Below are 17268 nucleotides of genomic sequence, written 5' to 3' on the forward strand. Positions count from 1 at the left end.
TGAAAGTGATATCAAGACAATTTCAGAAGATGAGTGCACTGAGATTAAAAACTGTTAAGTCCTTTTTTTTTTCATTCTGCACTTTACCCGCCTCATCATTTTCTGATGATGCCCTTTCTGCTTGCCAACCTCCCTGTTCTGCAGAGATAAGTTCGGTGAACGTACTAGACACATCCACAACAAAAAAGCAAAAGTAATAAATATCAAAGCTTGACAAGCCAAATACATTTGGGCGTCTTGTTGGTTCATGCGAGACAAGAGTTACCCTCAAAGTTATCAGTAAACAACATGTCCCCTACTCTGAAATTTAAGTAGTTAAGAGAGAGAGAGAGAGAGAGAGAGAGAGAGAGAGAGAGAGAGAGAGAGAGAGAGAGAGAGAGAGAGAAACTTACCATAGCATGTTTTTCTGTCTATAGACAGCTTCATCAGGTGAGGACATGCGCATGCAGCACTTCTGTTGTGATTGATCAGGCACATATGAGAGCAAGGACCTCTTCCATTGTTAGCAGCGCAAGGATTGGGAGCTAGAATTAAAAATGTAAACTGAACATGTTAGTCATACTAATAAATCTATTCTGAAGGAGACCAATGAAGGCTGACAATGAGAAAAAATAGATATTAGAAGAGGGGAGGGGAAGAGAATGGCAAACAAATTTATTATATAGTAATAGTTCACCACTGATAGATCGCCTTCATTGGAGGTTTTAAAGCAGCGGTTGGATGGCTATCTATCACAGATGCTTCGGTTGAGATTCCTGCATTGGAGGGGGGTTGGTCTAGGTGACTCTCAGGGTCCCTTCCAACTCTACAAAATTCTGTGATTCTCTGCTGTTGCATTCTGGTCCTTCTTGCAGCCTAGGCATCTGGTTAGCTACTGCAAGAACGGAATGTCGGACTAGATGAGCCACCAGCCTGATCTGGCAGGCTCTTCTTATGTTCAGAATTGTGTACTCACTCACGTGGGTTGGAAGAGATTGAGATCCTGTGGAGGCTCCCTAAAGTCAAGCAGTCTTCACCAGTTTGCCTACATTGACTCCACGCTGCTCTGAAGCACCCCCAACCCCCTGGAATAGCTAAGAGGGATGAGAAAAAGGAAATCCCTCTCCTCTACTGCATTCTGTTTATGGGAATTTTGGATTCAAGCCATTAAAGCTTCAGAATAACCTCTTCAGAATTATCTCCCTGGTAAGCAGGGCTTTTTTTTTAAAAAAAGCTGGAACTCTCTAGAATTCAGTTACAGCACCTCTCAGGAGGGTGCCATTGCCATTTTAAGAGAACGAGGGAGGTGTTCGTGGTGAGTTCTGGCATCTCTTTCCTAGAAAAATAGCACTGCTGGTAAGTGATCTGTTTCTGTATAGATGCAAAATAATACTACATATATTTCTTAATTTGAAGACTTGTATTGTAGTAACCAAAGGTAATTTGGATGGCATGCTAAGAGATGCCTTTTTGAACTGCAATTATTTACAGCAAAGGCTTGTAAAAGGGAAGCAGATACTTGTAATCCCTTCCCCTGCCTCAAATCACAAGAGGTGTTCCTGCTGCCATAGCCCTTATAAACCACAGGAAAAAGCAGCTGTTAACATTTGCCCCCATTCCATACCGATCTATTAAAAATAATGGCAACATGAGAAGGTTCCAGGTCAGTGCCATATACAATATATCAACACAGCCTAAAACAATATTTGTTATGGTTCTGACCTAGGGCTAAAAAAAATCTACTGTCTCCCATTTTCAAGCGATTGCTGGTAATACTTCACTGAAGCAGATGCAAAGGGCTGTTAACTCAATGTTTATGATTTCTTTAGTGCTCTTAATATTGCTAAAGTTTTAAGATGTCATTTAGCCAACAATAATGCTGCTCAGAAATGTTCCTTTTCTTTATATAAGCACCACAAAACAGGAAGCATTAAAAAGCATTTGAAGTGGTACTCACATAATGTCAATTTAACAAGTCAGTCATATAAATAATAATACTTATTAGCTAAGAGGCATTCATTCATACTGCTGGTATGTAATGTAGAATCTGACTATGAACAAAAAGACTATGACACCTTTATTAGAAGTGTTAATTTACCTTGTGGTTGACGACTTGGGTGATAGATCTGAAGATCAAAAGGTTGTGCACTAGTTTTTTGTATCACACTAACATTTTGACCTGTCCATTTGTTGGCCTTTGACAATGTGTTTGTCCTCCAGTCTGTCCAATATACTTCGCTCCCATATAAAGAGACAGCAAAGGGATGAGAAAGATATTCATGTCCTCGTATAATTTCTATCATGTCAGTTCCATCATACAGTGCGGAATAAATAGCATCTGACCTGAAAGATAACCCCCCCAAACAGAAATCCATTGTTTGAAAAAAGAGCAGATGTGAGATAAATCTGAAACTGGGCTTAGTGCAGTTATGACCTTGAAACTATATTCTGGAAAATTAAACAAATATGAAAGGAATGTAATTCAAATGTTTGGGAAAGGATCATAGCTCAGTGGTAAAAATATAAAAAAATAAAGAAATACATGCAAAGGGGTCCCAGATTCAATACTTGGCATCTCCAGGAACAACTGGGGGGTGGGGTGGGTGAGCAGGGCGAGGGGCGGCCTGAATCCTTGGAGAGCTGCTGTCAGTCAGTGCACACAATAGTGAACTAAAGCATGAGTGAGTGGCTAATCAGCAGTCATCCAGATGTCATTGGGTTTCAACTCACTTCAATCCCAGTCAGCACTGTTTATAGTTAGGGATGGTGAAAGTTTAATCTAGCAGTATCTGGAAGGCAATATGGTTCCCAACCCTGGGCTAAGAAATCTGACACGGTGAAGGCAGCTTCCTTATCTGACGTGCCTCTAGCCAATTCACTGAGACTGTGAGTGGAAGCGTTGTATAGGAAGTGAGGTTGGAGCAGTGCAATAATGTCAGTAGGGCCAATTCTCCTTCCGATCCATTTACATTACACGAGCCCCACCAACAGGGCTTTTTTCAGCTGGAGCTCACAGGAGTTCAGGTGGGCACCATTGCCATTCTAAGAGAACAAGGGAGAAGCTTATGGTGAGCTCTGGCTCCCCTTCTTCTAGAAAAATAGCACCGCCCGCCACCATTTAGCCCCTCCCTCTTTGGTTCTGGTGTGCAATAGAGATCAGCTGGTGGGGGTTGTAAGCAGCACAGCCCCAGAGCTGCCTGAGAGGTTGGGTTCTGGGAGTCTGAACACAATGAGTGGCTTGCCTTTGTGGCACTGTGGAAGTGCCTGGTGTCTGTTGTGCGCATAGCTTAGTGAGATGGATAGATCACCCTTGGACCCAGGGTGGAATTACTCATGCCAGGTTGAGAGTGGGAGAGGAAGAATCCCAGCTCTCACATGAAGTGTAGCGAGCCTGCACCAAAGGAATGTTAGCTTGTTGCTAACCTGTCTCCTTATGATGAAAATCTGGTAAAAATTAATAGGGCTGTTCCCATTTATCCCCAAACACTTCTTGTGCCTTCATTCCTACTTACAGGGGTGGGAAGACAAAGAATAAATGCAGCTCTGCAACTTTTCTTTTTCTCATACAAAAAGCACAGGAAACATGGTTACCTGGCATCTGTCCATACTATTCGTTTTTCAAAATGATCCACGGTGAGGCCATTAGGCCATGCTCCACTATCCATGTCTTTATATATTATCTTCCTTCCCGCTCCACTCATGGAAGCAGACTCAATGCGAGGAAAATTGGCATCCCAATCTGTCCAAAACAGAATTCTGAGTGATGCAAAAAAAGAGAAAGAAAACAAAATGTACACTAAAAGATGAAACAAATAATATGTACAGGTGTTGTTTTTTTAAAAAATACCATCAAATTAGCAAATCTGGGCTAGTTATTCTAAGTAGAATACATTTTTGACATTACCAAAACGGCTATAAAGTTTAATCATGGAGTTCCCTAACTTTCTAACACAATGAAACTATTCTGAAAGGAAATGAAACTTTTCTCAGGATAGCTCAGTCGACAGAGCATGAGGCTCCTAATCTCAGGCTCCATGTTGGGCAAAAGATTCCTGCATTGGCAGGAGGTTGGACTCGATGACTTGCATGGTCCCTTCCGACTCTACGATTCTGTGATTCTATGAAGTTGAACAAATAGCCCATTTATATTAGAAACCCAATTCTGCCCTATTTCCTATGGCCTCAGTAGCGGAGACACATGCTCAAAACAGTATCTCAGTCCCTCCTTGCCACCAGCATGTCCTTGTCATTTACGATAGGGAAGCGAAATAAGGAGTGCGCCAGAAAGGACTGGAAAGCATAGATACATTTTCATTCAGCCTAGACTCCAAATGGTGTTTGGGTGTGCTCAGATCTGATCTTACTCCAACATCCACAGGAAGATAGTAATAATATGTCAAGGGGCGGGGGATAACATTTTAGAGTTGCGCAGGAGGTGATGCAAAAGATCCTAACCAGGAATTCACCATTTTGAAGCACTGATAAGACTGATTTTCTCCCTACCTGATTTTCTTCCCTGCAGTGTGCCCTTATTCCCTCTTCTAATATTGCATATGGATAGAATTTTGAGACAGGTGCTTTACATTCCAGTGTCAAGATAAGTGCGAGTAATGTTAAGGCATAATCAATGCTAATTGGATGTAGACCTGATACGCAATGGGCATTTGATTGCATTTGGACGTATAATTGCAACACATTTGAGGAGTGGTAGAAAGTAATGATCATGCTCTAAATCTATAAAGGATATGTCTCATTGTGAAAGAGGTTCAACTTGGGAATTAAAGATCCATTTCCCCAAATGTAAGGGAACATGGCTGCTCTGCCTTCAGATACATTAAACTGGTATGAAGCAATCCTTGGAATTTGTGTCACTGAGGAAATGGGATGAAGGGGGAACATTATATATAGCTGATAACATTACACAAGGCTCTTTTGGCAATTATACTATTTAATTTTCCTCCTGAAATATCCTACTTGATTTAATTAACATGTTGCTCTGACAGTACACACTACCACCTCTAGAAACATGGGAAACGAAAATGAATGTGTGTGTGTATTAATTTTATTAACATTATTATTATTATCCTAAATTATTATTATTAACATTATTATTATTATCATCTCCACATCAGAACATTAGATACTCAGGAACAGAAAAATATATAGACGAGTGAGAAGTCATCATGCTAATCTCAAAAACAATCTGTCTTCCAGAAAAGATTAATAACTTGTTTCATAGTAGGGTGGGTCAAAATTACCAGTGCTAAGGACAAATGAAAAACCACATCTCACAGCACCTATGAAAAACATTTGCGCAGTTTCAATGTAAATAATAATCACAAATACATTTAATTACCCATATCTAGGATCCAAAGCAATAGCCCTAGGATGTTCCATGGCACCTGCTATTAATGTTGTCCTCAGTGTACCATCTAATTTAGCAACTTCAATTTGGTCCAAATTGCTGTCTATCCAGTATATATTTCCAGCAATCCAGTCAACAGTAAGACCTTCAGGGGTAGCTAAACCATGCTGGACCACTACTTCAATGGAGCTTACCCCTGTGAAAATATTAGAAGTGTTCTTAAAATGATTAATGCATTAAGTTTAAACTTGCACAAAGTAGACACTGCAACAGAAGAACTACTTACTTTTAAAATAACGATACTGGAAAACATTAGAAAAATTAAAATATTAAATATTAAATATTAAAAAAATTAAAATATAGTACTATAAAACATTATAAAATAGTAGGTTTATAGCCCATTCACAACTTTGCAATTATGGAGAAAACTGAGAAGTTTACTAATTTCAGAATGGTGAGCTATTTTTGCAACAACATTCACCTTTTTAAAAAAATGGCCCCGTGTCAGTGGGACTTGCTCCCAGTAATGTGTGTAACCCTATACACACATTACTGGAAGCAAGTCCCACTGAATTCAATGACGCCTACTTCTCAGTAGACATGTATAGGATTGCACTGTGAGACACTTACTGTGGAACAGGAATTATCATGACCAATCCTCTAATATGCAAATTACCACACTAGGCATAGTACGATACGCAAACTATTAGGATTTACTAATATTATTTTCTTACTATAAAATACAGTACATTTCTGGCGTGCATCACAGGAAGGGTGGCGCAGTGTCAACTAACCTTCTATTAAGGCTGAGCAGAATTTGGCCACAATCCTGCACACTGTGTGCATGGAGAGCATGGTATGGATGGATTCCACGTGTCCTCTTCCCGCCCCCCACTGTCGCCTCTGTTCATAAGCCTTCTACTATTCTAAAAGCCATCGTGTGACTCGACTGGTCAATGCCATTTGCACTAGCAGCTGAGACCCTCCCCCATCTTACCTTCAAGCATTTGGAGCCTGCTCTTCCCCAGGCCCATGGTGTGCAGGCTACTCCCAGCAGAAGCAGGAGTGGAGACACGTGCAGGGGTCTGGTGGGAGAGGGGAGGTTATACTAGAGCCCTACGGGAAAAACTTCACACTCTGTTCTCTGTGCAAGCAGCATGCAGGATTTCGGCCTGTGGAAATTTTAGTGTATATGTGTGTGTCTCTGTTTGTTTGTTTGTTTTTAAACATAAATCAATCATATCAACTGCATCATTTATTCTACTGGTGGTAGGCTTTCCTTCCAGAGGAGAAAGAAGAAATGCTGTGAGCAGAAAGCTCCCCTATGTTAATTGAAGCTTAACAGTAGATATGGAGCCTGAAATAGAGCAATCTGAGTAAACATATTTACTCAGAAAACATATTTACCGGTACTCAGAAAGAAGCCTATTGTATGTGCTTTAATGTATCCATAATGCACATTTCAAAAGGCCATAAAATGCATGTATTTGGATACAGCAGAATCCTGTGTATGCCTACTCAGAAGATAGGGTTGCAGCCTCTGCAGTCTGGCAGGGAAGTGTCTGCCGTTCTGCCTACTTCCAAATGGTCTCTTTCTCAAAAATGTCATGTCCTTTGTATTGTGTCCCCCGGTGGGACCGCCCCATATTCTGAGAACCACTTTCTGAACAGCTTCGTATTCTAGGCTTGAGATGCCTTATGTTTAACACAACAGCCATACCAATAACCCTACTGGATCCATCTAGTGCAGAACCCTGTTTTCCACAGCAACCAGGTGAGCTTATAAGAGGGTCTTATAATAGTTCTCCCTCACTATTGCCTCTCAGCAAACTATATTCAGTGGCATACGGCCCTAAACATAGAGGTTCAAGTTTGCCTAGGAAGCTTAGTTTGGTCAGAATTGAGTATACACTTCCAGAGTTTATGCTAACTACATTACTTCTGGTAATTACTTCTGGCCCATGAGAGGGCCGTGAAAATTTATGTCTCAGGCTTTTTAGACTCGTTTACCCATGTACTATCTGAAACCAAAGGGGGACGTTGGTTGCCAGATGGATTTTTTTTCAGGTTTTCTATCCCACTAGTACCACAAGCAAAAGGTGACAATAAAAAAAGTTTGGAGAATGTTAAACAAGGGGAAAATAGTATCACATTATAAGAACCATTTTGGACTGTATTATTTAATAGCATGTGGGGAGAAATAATTTGCCCAAATTTCATGGATTCAACATAATTTCACCAGTTTTCTCCAGTTGGCTTTTACCAAGATCATTTAAAAAAAATCTAAACTTCATTTCATACCTCCAGTTTCAGAAAGCTTGCCTCTGTAAATTTTATCTTCAACCACATCTGTCCAGTACAGTAAACTCTGATTGAAGTGAAAATCAAGGGCTATTGTATTTCTCAAACCAGGAACTAATAGGCTGTAATCCCGTTTCTGTAGATCGATCCTTCTGATCTCATGCCGAATAGAGAAAATTATGAAAGCTTCAAATGGATCTGGGATCACAAAAGTACAATTTGTATAAAATATAATGATTAGATCATTATTGTGACAGTAATAAAAAGGCATTCATTAGACTAACCCTCACAGAATATTATAATTGTAAAATACTTATGCATTACATTTCTTGTAGTATTGTTTTTCTAAAATACACATTGCCACTTAAATCTAATCTTTATTCAGATACAATAATATTGAACTGACACTGCAAATATGAAAATTAGATTCAACAATCTAACTGTGGTCTGAAGCTCTAGTAGCATAAATTTGTCATTGGCGACAGTTCAGAAATATTCACAGCAGAATCCTGTACATGTCTACTCAAAAGGAAAACCAACTGTGTCCCAATTGTGCTTTCTCTCATGTAAGAAGTGCAGCCTGGCAGAGCAATCCACCACCTCAAGACAAGGGAAGGAAACAATACAGTTTTCATTTTCCTCTCTCTAGAACCCTCCCCAGTGTTTTGCTATCTAGCCCTGAAGGGCTGAGCATTTTATTGATATATAGTAGAAAGTGTGGGGCAATTCTATTGTGGGAAAGGAAAAACATGTCCTTTTATCCTCCTGCAACTTCACTGTATTTGCAGATGAGTTTTTAGAAAGCACTTCATGGCACTCTGTCCCACCACCTCCAGGTGCCTAGGGCTCATTTCCTACCGTTTCCTTCTCTCCCCTCCCCACAACTTACACCTTCAACATTCCATGCTTCCTGGAGGCTACTAAGCATGTTCAGTCCTTGCTTATTTTCATTTTATGAACTAACACATAAGTGTTAGGATTATTGCTATCCTGGGCTGCTTCAGCAAGGACTGGTGTGATTTGTTTATATCACATGAGTGTCATGAGTCTGAGAGAGTGTGGGGAATGGAAGTCTGTTTTATCTGTTTCCTACAGAGAGTGTTATTGTATTACAGTGGTACCTCGGTTTGTGAACGCAATCCGTTCAGCCGAGGTGTTCACTCGCCGAAGCGTTCGCTCACCAAAGGCACGCTTCTGCGGAGCGCAAAGCGCCGATAGAGCACTTCTGCGCACGCGCGCGCTGCACAGCTTCTGTGCATCAGACGCCGCGGAACCCGGATGTAAACACTTCCGGGTCCGCGCCGTTCATAAACGGAGGCGTTCATAAACAGAGGTAGGCGTAAGCCGAGGTTCAACTGTATTCAGTTTCACTTCTGGTGTGTCACAGTTCAGTGTGATTCTGTTCTATGGTGGCAGAGAGAGCAGATGTGATCATGGAGCCTCTGTATATAGTTTGCTAATGAAGTAATTTTAGAACTACACATGAGTCTTCCTTCTCGCCCCAGCAGACCGAGGAGAAACGCCGGCTGAAGGAACTGGCTCAGCGGCAGGCAGAGGAGGAACCCCTGAAAGCCCCCACCGTGGTCAACCCCAACCCCAACTACAGAATAGAAATAGTGTTCCAGAAACTTCATATATGTCAACATATCTTCAGGCTCAGCAACAACTTTAGCCAGGTTTACCAAGAAACAGGAAAACAAAATAGGATAAATAAAAATTGTATTACTTTTATTTATAAGTAATAACCCATCTAAATTCAACATCCATTTGGAATGAGAGGAAAATTGGAGATGAATATGTATATTATAGTGTTGGATGCCTAATGGCAGCAGCTTTATTTTTTAAAAAATAATAATCAGATAATAGTTAACCAGTTGAAACCCCCAACTCTAGCCCTGAAGTTGTGAATCATAAACCCCTTTCCTCGTAACAGATTTAAATATATGGGGTTCTTTGGTGTAATCTAGGCCACAGGAACTGTTGGCTTAATCATGTATGGATGTCTCTAGGTAGATGTTGCTTGCAGTCTGTAAAAGAGGGAGTGCTGTTATAAGAGTTTTAAAGAACTCTGTTTTATTTTGTAAAAAAAGAGAAAGTTTATAAATGTTAAAAGGAGGCAGACCAACTATGTTAATCCAGTGTTCCACTCATTATTACTCAGAAGGGCAGTTACTCACACAGAGGTCAGAACAAAGATTATATAATCCCCAGATAATAATAATAATAATAATAATAATAATAATAATAATAATAATAATTTATTATACCCCGCCCATCTGGCCAGGTTCCCCCAGCCACTCTGGGCGGCTTCCAACAAAATATTAAAATACAGAAATCCATCAAACATTAAAAGGTTCCCTAAACAGCGCTGCCTTGAGATGCCTTCTAAAAGTCTGGTAATTGTTATTCTCTTTGACCTCTGATCGGAGGGCATTCCACAGGGTGGGTGCCACTACCGAGAAGGCCCTCTGCCTGGTTCCCTGTAACTTGGCTTCTTGTAGCGAGGGAACCGCCAGAAGGCCCTTGGTGCTGGACCTCAGTGTCTGGGCAGAACGATGGGGGAGGAGATGAGGAGATGCTCCTTCAGGTATACTGGACCGAGATCCAAGCTTACTCAATGCTTCACACTATGAATGTCCCCCATGTGAAAAATACAAGTATAAACAATCAGATCTGTAATGTCAAGCTTTGTTAATTGAATGGCAATTTGTACATCTCTACAATTTGTGAATAAACTTTCAAAACCTTGTTATCCTAGGTGTTTAAGAGTTAAAGATGAAACAACCTGAGTGACTCATACTGCTTCTCCAAAGTGAATAGGCCTTATTTTGGTTCCCCTATATTTTCATAAATAGAGCTCTACAGTAGTGAATAGTCTGTAAATGTCAACTTACCAATATTAGCACAGCTTTCTCCATCTTTATTGAGCTTCCAACCTTCGTAACAGGAGCACTTAACAGTATTTTTATGCTGTTCACACACTTGGCTGCACTTCTGGTGTTTGGCACAATGATCTATGAATTCACAGGTTTTATTGTCTGAGCTCAGGTACAATCCTGGTGAGCATGAACACACAATTCTACCTCCAGGAACTATTGAACACTGGTGGCTGCAACCGCCATTGTTAAGCAAGCATTCATCTGCAATTGAAGAAAACAAAACAGAAATTGGTGTTTTTCAGACATAAAATGCAGACTAAAAGAAGGCTACTTAGATCGGTAGTAAATTGTACTGGATTGAGACTAGAGAAAATTAATGTATAGAACTTCTCAGGAATCAGTATAAACTAATTTCACTGCATCTTTTATTAGCATTGGAAGGAAAAGAGGAGTATGTTACTACACATAAGGATTTTTGCTTATACAGTGGTACCTCTGGTTACAAACTTAATTCATTCCAGAGGTCCGTTCTCAACCTGAAACCATTCATAACCTGAGGTACCACTTTAGCTAATGGGGCCTCCTGCTGCCACTGCACGATTTCTGGTCTCATCCTGGGGCAAAGTTCTTAAACCGAGGTACTTCACTGTATTCACTTTGAAAGTGTGAAAAGTGTCACTGAATGCAGAGCTTGGATGTCTGCTACAACCATCTAGAACTGGGGAAACGAAAATTGTGCAGATCCATTTCAGTGAAATGTTGTGCAATTTCAAGCGTAACAAGGAAAGGGATAATGAAAAGCTCAAGTGATAATGCACAAAGCTTTCACAATATTAATGTTTCCAAAGGGCAGAGGCAAGCATACACAGTAAATCTGATAAAGGGAACTTTTTAATATAGGAAAGAGCATGAAGTACCACAAAGGACATCTTCATCAGATCCATCCGGGCAATCTCTTATCCCATTGCAGAGCTTCTCTGGCTGTAGGCAGATGGAAGTTTCATTCGCGCAGGGGTATTTTGGTGGTCCACACATATACCCTTCACAATGATCTTCATCAGAGCGATCCTCACAGTCAATGTCCCCATCACACAGCCATGCTTTGCTAATGCATCTCCCTTGAAAAGAGCAAAATAAACACACAGAATCAGACCAAAAGCAAATGCAGGAAAATATTCTGAACAAAAATGTTTGGAAAAACTTTGCTTCGTATCTTAAAATAACACCTATAACACCTACAACAAAGTTGAGAACAGCCATTTCCTGCCCCAATGTCAAATTTAAAAAGCCTTTGATGGAACAAAAGTGCATGGAAGTAGTTCAACATTTTATCTGTCTGAGGAGAGTATATAGAGAAAACACGTGTGTGCGTGCAGTGTTATTTAAAACGTGAGCTTTGTTCCTCTTCCTATTTAGTGCATTTTTAAATGCAAAAGAGGAGGAAATTTTATGGGAACGGTTACACTTTGCAATGTGAATAGGTAAAAACAGAATTATGAATAAGAATAGAAGAGGGAACAAAGTACCACTACCACCACCCCCGTTCCAAGATGAATCTGAAACAAATTTATGAAGGATAATAATTTTTGAATAATAAAAAATAAGAAGGGGTAATCTATGATCAGTTATTTGTTTAGATAGAATACTTATAACCAGCTTCATATCTCTGAGACACTCTCAAATAGGGTTGCCATGTTTCAAAAAGTTACCACTATATCTGGTATCAAGTATAGAAATGTCCCTATAGGGACATGCTTATTCAGGTGACATTTTCTGCCTTCAGCCTTTTTCTTTTCTTTCTCAAACTGACATTTTTATTTAAGCAATATTAAAATAGAAATCTGAATTATTGAGATTAAAGGCAAATATTGGGAGTTAATATGCTCCTAAATTTATTTCAAGTCAATTGAACTGCCGAAGCACCGGTTTCGTTTTAATCGCCCTTCTGTGATCATTCTGTAATTAGCTGTATCTCAATCCCGGTTCAAACATGAATAGTGGCACTCGGGAACCTGCTGTTTGGGATTAGTGAAGCGCTATACAAGCTTCACTATGTATTTTCATTAATATATACAATGTTATGCACACTTCCCCCAAATATACACCTTTTTTTTGTTGGTAAACTGCATCATAAAATTCAGAGAAGTGCGTATTTTGAAAGCTAGCTGTGTTTTGCTTCAGGTGTTGTTCCAGGAAGTATGAATTCCTCCTCATCCCTACTCAGTGGCAGAAAAGCTCCCCAGATCTGCAAATGAACAGCAGCTGTTGTCTCTCACTAAATTCAAACTTTTATAGCTGCCAGCAGGCCCCATACTGTCTATTTCAAAGATGATGACATTCAACTTTCCCTGCTACATCCTGCTCCTCTCCCCCCCCTTGTTTGATCCCCACCCCCAATATTCTCAGGTCTCATCCAACATCTCACAATTGTTATTTTTTTCAAAGCTGCTCATATTTCCTCCTCTGTTCTCTTCAAGTCCGTTGCCTTGTTGGCCCAACATGATGTTTTTATTTAATTGCCCAGTCTAGGCCAACAGGGAGCTAATGAAAGCCACTGATGCCAAGTAAATTGGAAATAACCCAAAGTAAATTGAGTTCGCTCCCATAATAACACACTGCCTCAATTTTGTTTTATAGATATATACACTTTTAGAATAAGTCTACTTCCTTGACTTCTTTTTCACCTTTTCCCCATAATTTATATAAAGATGACAAAATGACATTGGTGACCTCTATTATCTCAAAAATTCCAGGCAGGACTTCCAAATGGTATCTGGTCTAACTTTTGACAGGTCTGAACAGATTATTAACAGAGATTGTGGATGGATATTTCCTTCTGCCTATAAAAACACAAATATCCATTGATTAAACCAGCTGCTGTTACAATTTTTCATTGGGTTAAGGTGTTTTTTAAACAAACAAACAAACAAACAAACTTACCTTAAAATATGTAAGTTAAAGGTATCATGTTGTATAGCTTATTTTAGACATGTTTTAAGTATTCCTGACATCATATAGCATATATGTAGTACAACCCATTTTAATGTACTTTGCATGTTGTGATATTTTACTTGTATGGTTGTTGATTTAATTTTGTTCAGGTTTGTGACCACATAATAAATATGTTTAGACTTCTTTTCACCTTGATGAAAAGAAAATAATCTATAATAGAATATTCTTCCTACACTCTGATAGGCTAGACACTTGCTATTATCTAAAACAAAATGCATATGTGAGCACATTAATCTTTGTTGCACTACCTAGGAAAAGGCCTACAAGTAAACTTTTATTGTTATGCATGTTTTGATACTTATTTATGAAAAAAAAGGTTTTTCCCCTAGACACTGTTTTATTCTGTATTATTCTCTAAATAACTGCCCTATAGTAATCCATTCTTTGCTTTTATAGCTGTTACATACACACAGCTTCTACCTGCAAAGCTTTCAATCATTTTGAAATATTTACACTATGCTATATTTCTTATTTAATAGCACTCTTTGCCAATTGCATCTGGAGTGTTTTACATTGAAATAATACAATGAAATAGATAAAACCACATCAAACAAAACTCCAGAAATAATTTTAAATGAGGGAGGTCACTGTAATTTATAAAATAACACAGCATAACTGTGTGTATATATCAGCATTTCTGCTCACAGGAAGTGACACTCACCGTGCATGAACAAGGTCTACTAAGGTAATAAAAAAGAAAATATTTCAAGCAGTAATGTAGCTTTTAGTCAAGCAGTCCCTGGGAGCTTGTCCCATGGGCCACAGGATAGTATCAGACCTCCCTTCCAAACTTCAGAAAGATTTTGGATCCAGTATCCCTGCCAACACAGAATCCTCCGTAACCCTGGCAGCTCCCATGTTGGCATGGCCAGCGGTTCTGAATCCAGCTTTAAGTGAAAAGCAGATAGTAGCATTAAAGAGAAGCATGACCACTTTTATATTAGCAGAGCCAAAAATTATCTCTGGTTTTCGCAATATAAAATTGGCATATTGCTTTCAAATAAACAAATATTACTTTACTCTTAATAAAACATGTTTTTTTGGTACCTGTGGTCTTGCAGGAAAATTTTGTTTTAGCATCACATGGGCGTATGGTTCCATTACAGAACTTTTCGTCACTGCCATCCTCACAGTCCTTTTCTCCATCACAGCGCCATAAGTCAGGAATACAGTTTCCATCCGGGTGGCACTGAAATTCTTTCCCATTACATCCTCCAAGAGAGGCTGTTTCTAATGTGATAATAATAATAATACAAATAGATGGTCAAGATGACATGTCCACATGTACCAATACTCCACATGTTTCATTAACTGCAAATAAACAAACACAAATGTATCTGCCCTTTGCTGGATACCGAGGCGAGATGCAAATGGGGGTTGTGCTACACCCCTCTCATTTCCTAAAGATCTCAGATGCAGTGAAGTGGGTGTTTTTTTTAGTTTCCCTTCAGTGGATTAGAATGAACTGTGAAAACAATTTTGACTTCCTAGAGTTTTAGTGCCAAAATTCAGTGGAGCAGGACTACATGGTTCAACCCATCCTGAGACCACAAGCTTGATGGTTGTATAGCTAACCAGTGAGTAACAGAAAGATGGCGGGTGGGAGGACTCAAGCACCCTACACTATTCAGAGATCCAATACATTCTGAAGACCAAATAAGCAAGTTGGAGGAGCAACTTCCGGCTATATAATTATCATCATTCTTTTCTTAGAATGGGTTTATGTATTCTTCACCCCTCTTCTGTTGTTAACCAGATAGTATTCTCTGTGGGATTAACAAGAATGAGATGAAATAGGATAGGAGCTGCTGGTCAAGTATTATTCGCCTACACACCATTTATTCTGATTTCACCCCAGTAGTAAGGAGGGAGAGACTAGTAGATTGAGGGGACCTTCACCTCCCACTACTCTGAACCAGGTCTCATACTTCTGCCGCAAAGAAATGTATTTTAATTAAGTTCGTTCTTACTCCTCCTTCCTCTGTGATAGTCACAATCCTATGCTTTCTTTAAACTTGGAGACATCCTTTTCAGTTACTAATTTTCTTTACTCAGTCTATTGATGCCGAGAAGATCAGAAAACTGTTGCACTGATGCAACTTGTTTCTTTATTTTACTCAAAGACTGAAAGAACTTCAAGGCTACCTATGGTTGTTTTACAAAAATGAATGTACCATAAATTTAGCTTTTGCAAGGTTTGTCAGTGTAATTGCTCCTAGTTCTCTTTGAAGTTTTATACTGCTATTTTTGTGGTGTTACTTTGAGGCAATTTCAAGCAATCCTTGCTCAAAGTCATCACATCACTGAGTTTCAAAGCAGGGAGAAATCTGTGCTTGTGGCTTCACAGTGAAGTGTCCTTAGCACGACATACAACATATTCCACAACACAGAACTCAAATGCTTATTTCATCCCGACTTTTCAAGCATAAAGAACGTATGCTGGTACCCTGAGAAAAAAATGCTATTTATGAGGATATTTGCTGAAATTATAATGAAACTGACTAGTTTCTATCATATAATGATATTTGGGTTTTCAGGAGTCTAAAACCTAAGTGTGCATGTGTTGCTCATTTCCAAACTTTCCAGCACATAATGATATTCCAATGACCAGCCATTCATAGTCATGGATTTATGTGGGACTTGACGAGTGGTAAACTGCATGCAGAACCACTTGGCAAAGACATCCAAGCAGATCTTACAGCCTATTTGTAATTAAGTCACTCAATTTTCTCTTAACTCAGCAGTCTCCAACAGCAGCCAACTTTCCTGCTGTTGACAGAATGCCCTGTTTGGAACCCGGTGGGAAGGCAGCTTCTGAAGCAGTTTGAGTTAATGGTGCATTATGCAGCCTTCCCTGCTGTCTTGCTTCCCCCCTCCTCATAAGTAGCAATGACTCAGCTGTCAGAAGGTCAGGTAAGCACTGTCACTCCACCTCACTACCTGCCAATGATGCAGAGTCAAGTGTCCTTCTATCCACAAACACAGACAATTGCTCTCTAGTTGTTGTTTTTTTACCTGGAAATCTTTATTCCTTTTTTTCCTGAGTCTACAACTAGATTTGGATGCCATTCTTTGCTTAGGAGTGCCCCTGTTGGCATCTACTTTGCCCATAGCTTCTCCTTTCCCTAAACATGTTAAACACTGCACCTTTTTCCTGAACATTTGCCCACTTTCCAAACAGGCATTTACTATTCTAGGTTGGTTGCTTGATTCTGCCCTCATCTCCCAGTAAATCCTTGTCATGGTCACTGAATGAGAATTTCATTTTGCTTTGGATTTATGCTGTGTCAGAGGATCCCCACTTTCACTCTTTTGTCACAGGTTTCCAGCAGATTATAAAAGGAGTCAGATTTCAGCACTTTCCCCACCACACCACTTGATACTGAAGCATCACTGTGCATGCAAGTATTACCGGTATTTTATCTGTAGTGCATCAAGCCTTCAGTAATTTGCCTTACGATCTGCCTTGAAAAAAAAAAGTTTATCCAAAAAAACCTCTCCCTTTGTTACTCCTGCTTGGGTATCTCAGGAGGCCCCCCTGCTACCTAGAACAAAGCTCCCAACATTACACACATAACATAAAAGTTTATGTTACATGTAACATAAAAGTTTCTGAGCCAGTTCTGCCATACTAACAGCAGCTTCCCCTTCAGCAGATTGGAGTCAGGGCTACAAAGAAAAATGATTTTCTTAGCACCAGATTAATTTCCTCCACTTGTTTAATAATGTTTC

General features: G+C 39.6%; 1 protein-coding gene across 1 annotated transcript in view; it reads right to left on the bottom strand.

Moving 5' to 3' along the window:
- LRP1B (LDL receptor related protein 1B) overlaps positions 1 to 17268 on the bottom strand; it is a 748625-nt gene that overhangs the window by 155427 nt on the left and 575930 nt on the right. The window contains exons 21-28 of the mRNA XM_060279545.1: positions 14584 to 14766; positions 11442 to 11642; positions 10540 to 10785; positions 7646 to 7843; positions 5336 to 5540; positions 3571 to 3735; positions 2078 to 2322; positions 393 to 524 (exon numbers count right to left, since the gene is read on the bottom strand). Coding sequence (XP_060135528.1) covers positions 393 to 524; positions 2078 to 2322; positions 3571 to 3735; positions 5336 to 5540; positions 7646 to 7843; positions 10540 to 10785; positions 11442 to 11642; positions 14584 to 14766 — 1575 coding nt within the window. The remainder of the gene's footprint in view (positions 1 to 392; positions 525 to 2077; positions 2323 to 3570; positions 3736 to 5335; positions 5541 to 7645; positions 7844 to 10539; positions 10786 to 11441; positions 11643 to 14583; positions 14767 to 17268) is intronic.

Source organism: Zootoca vivipara, chromosome 1 (genome assembly GCF_963506605.1).
Source record: "Zootoca vivipara chromosome 1, rZooViv1.1, whole genome shotgun sequence".
NCBI lineage: Eukaryota > Metazoa > Chordata > Lepidosauria > Squamata > Lacertidae > Zootoca > Zootoca vivipara.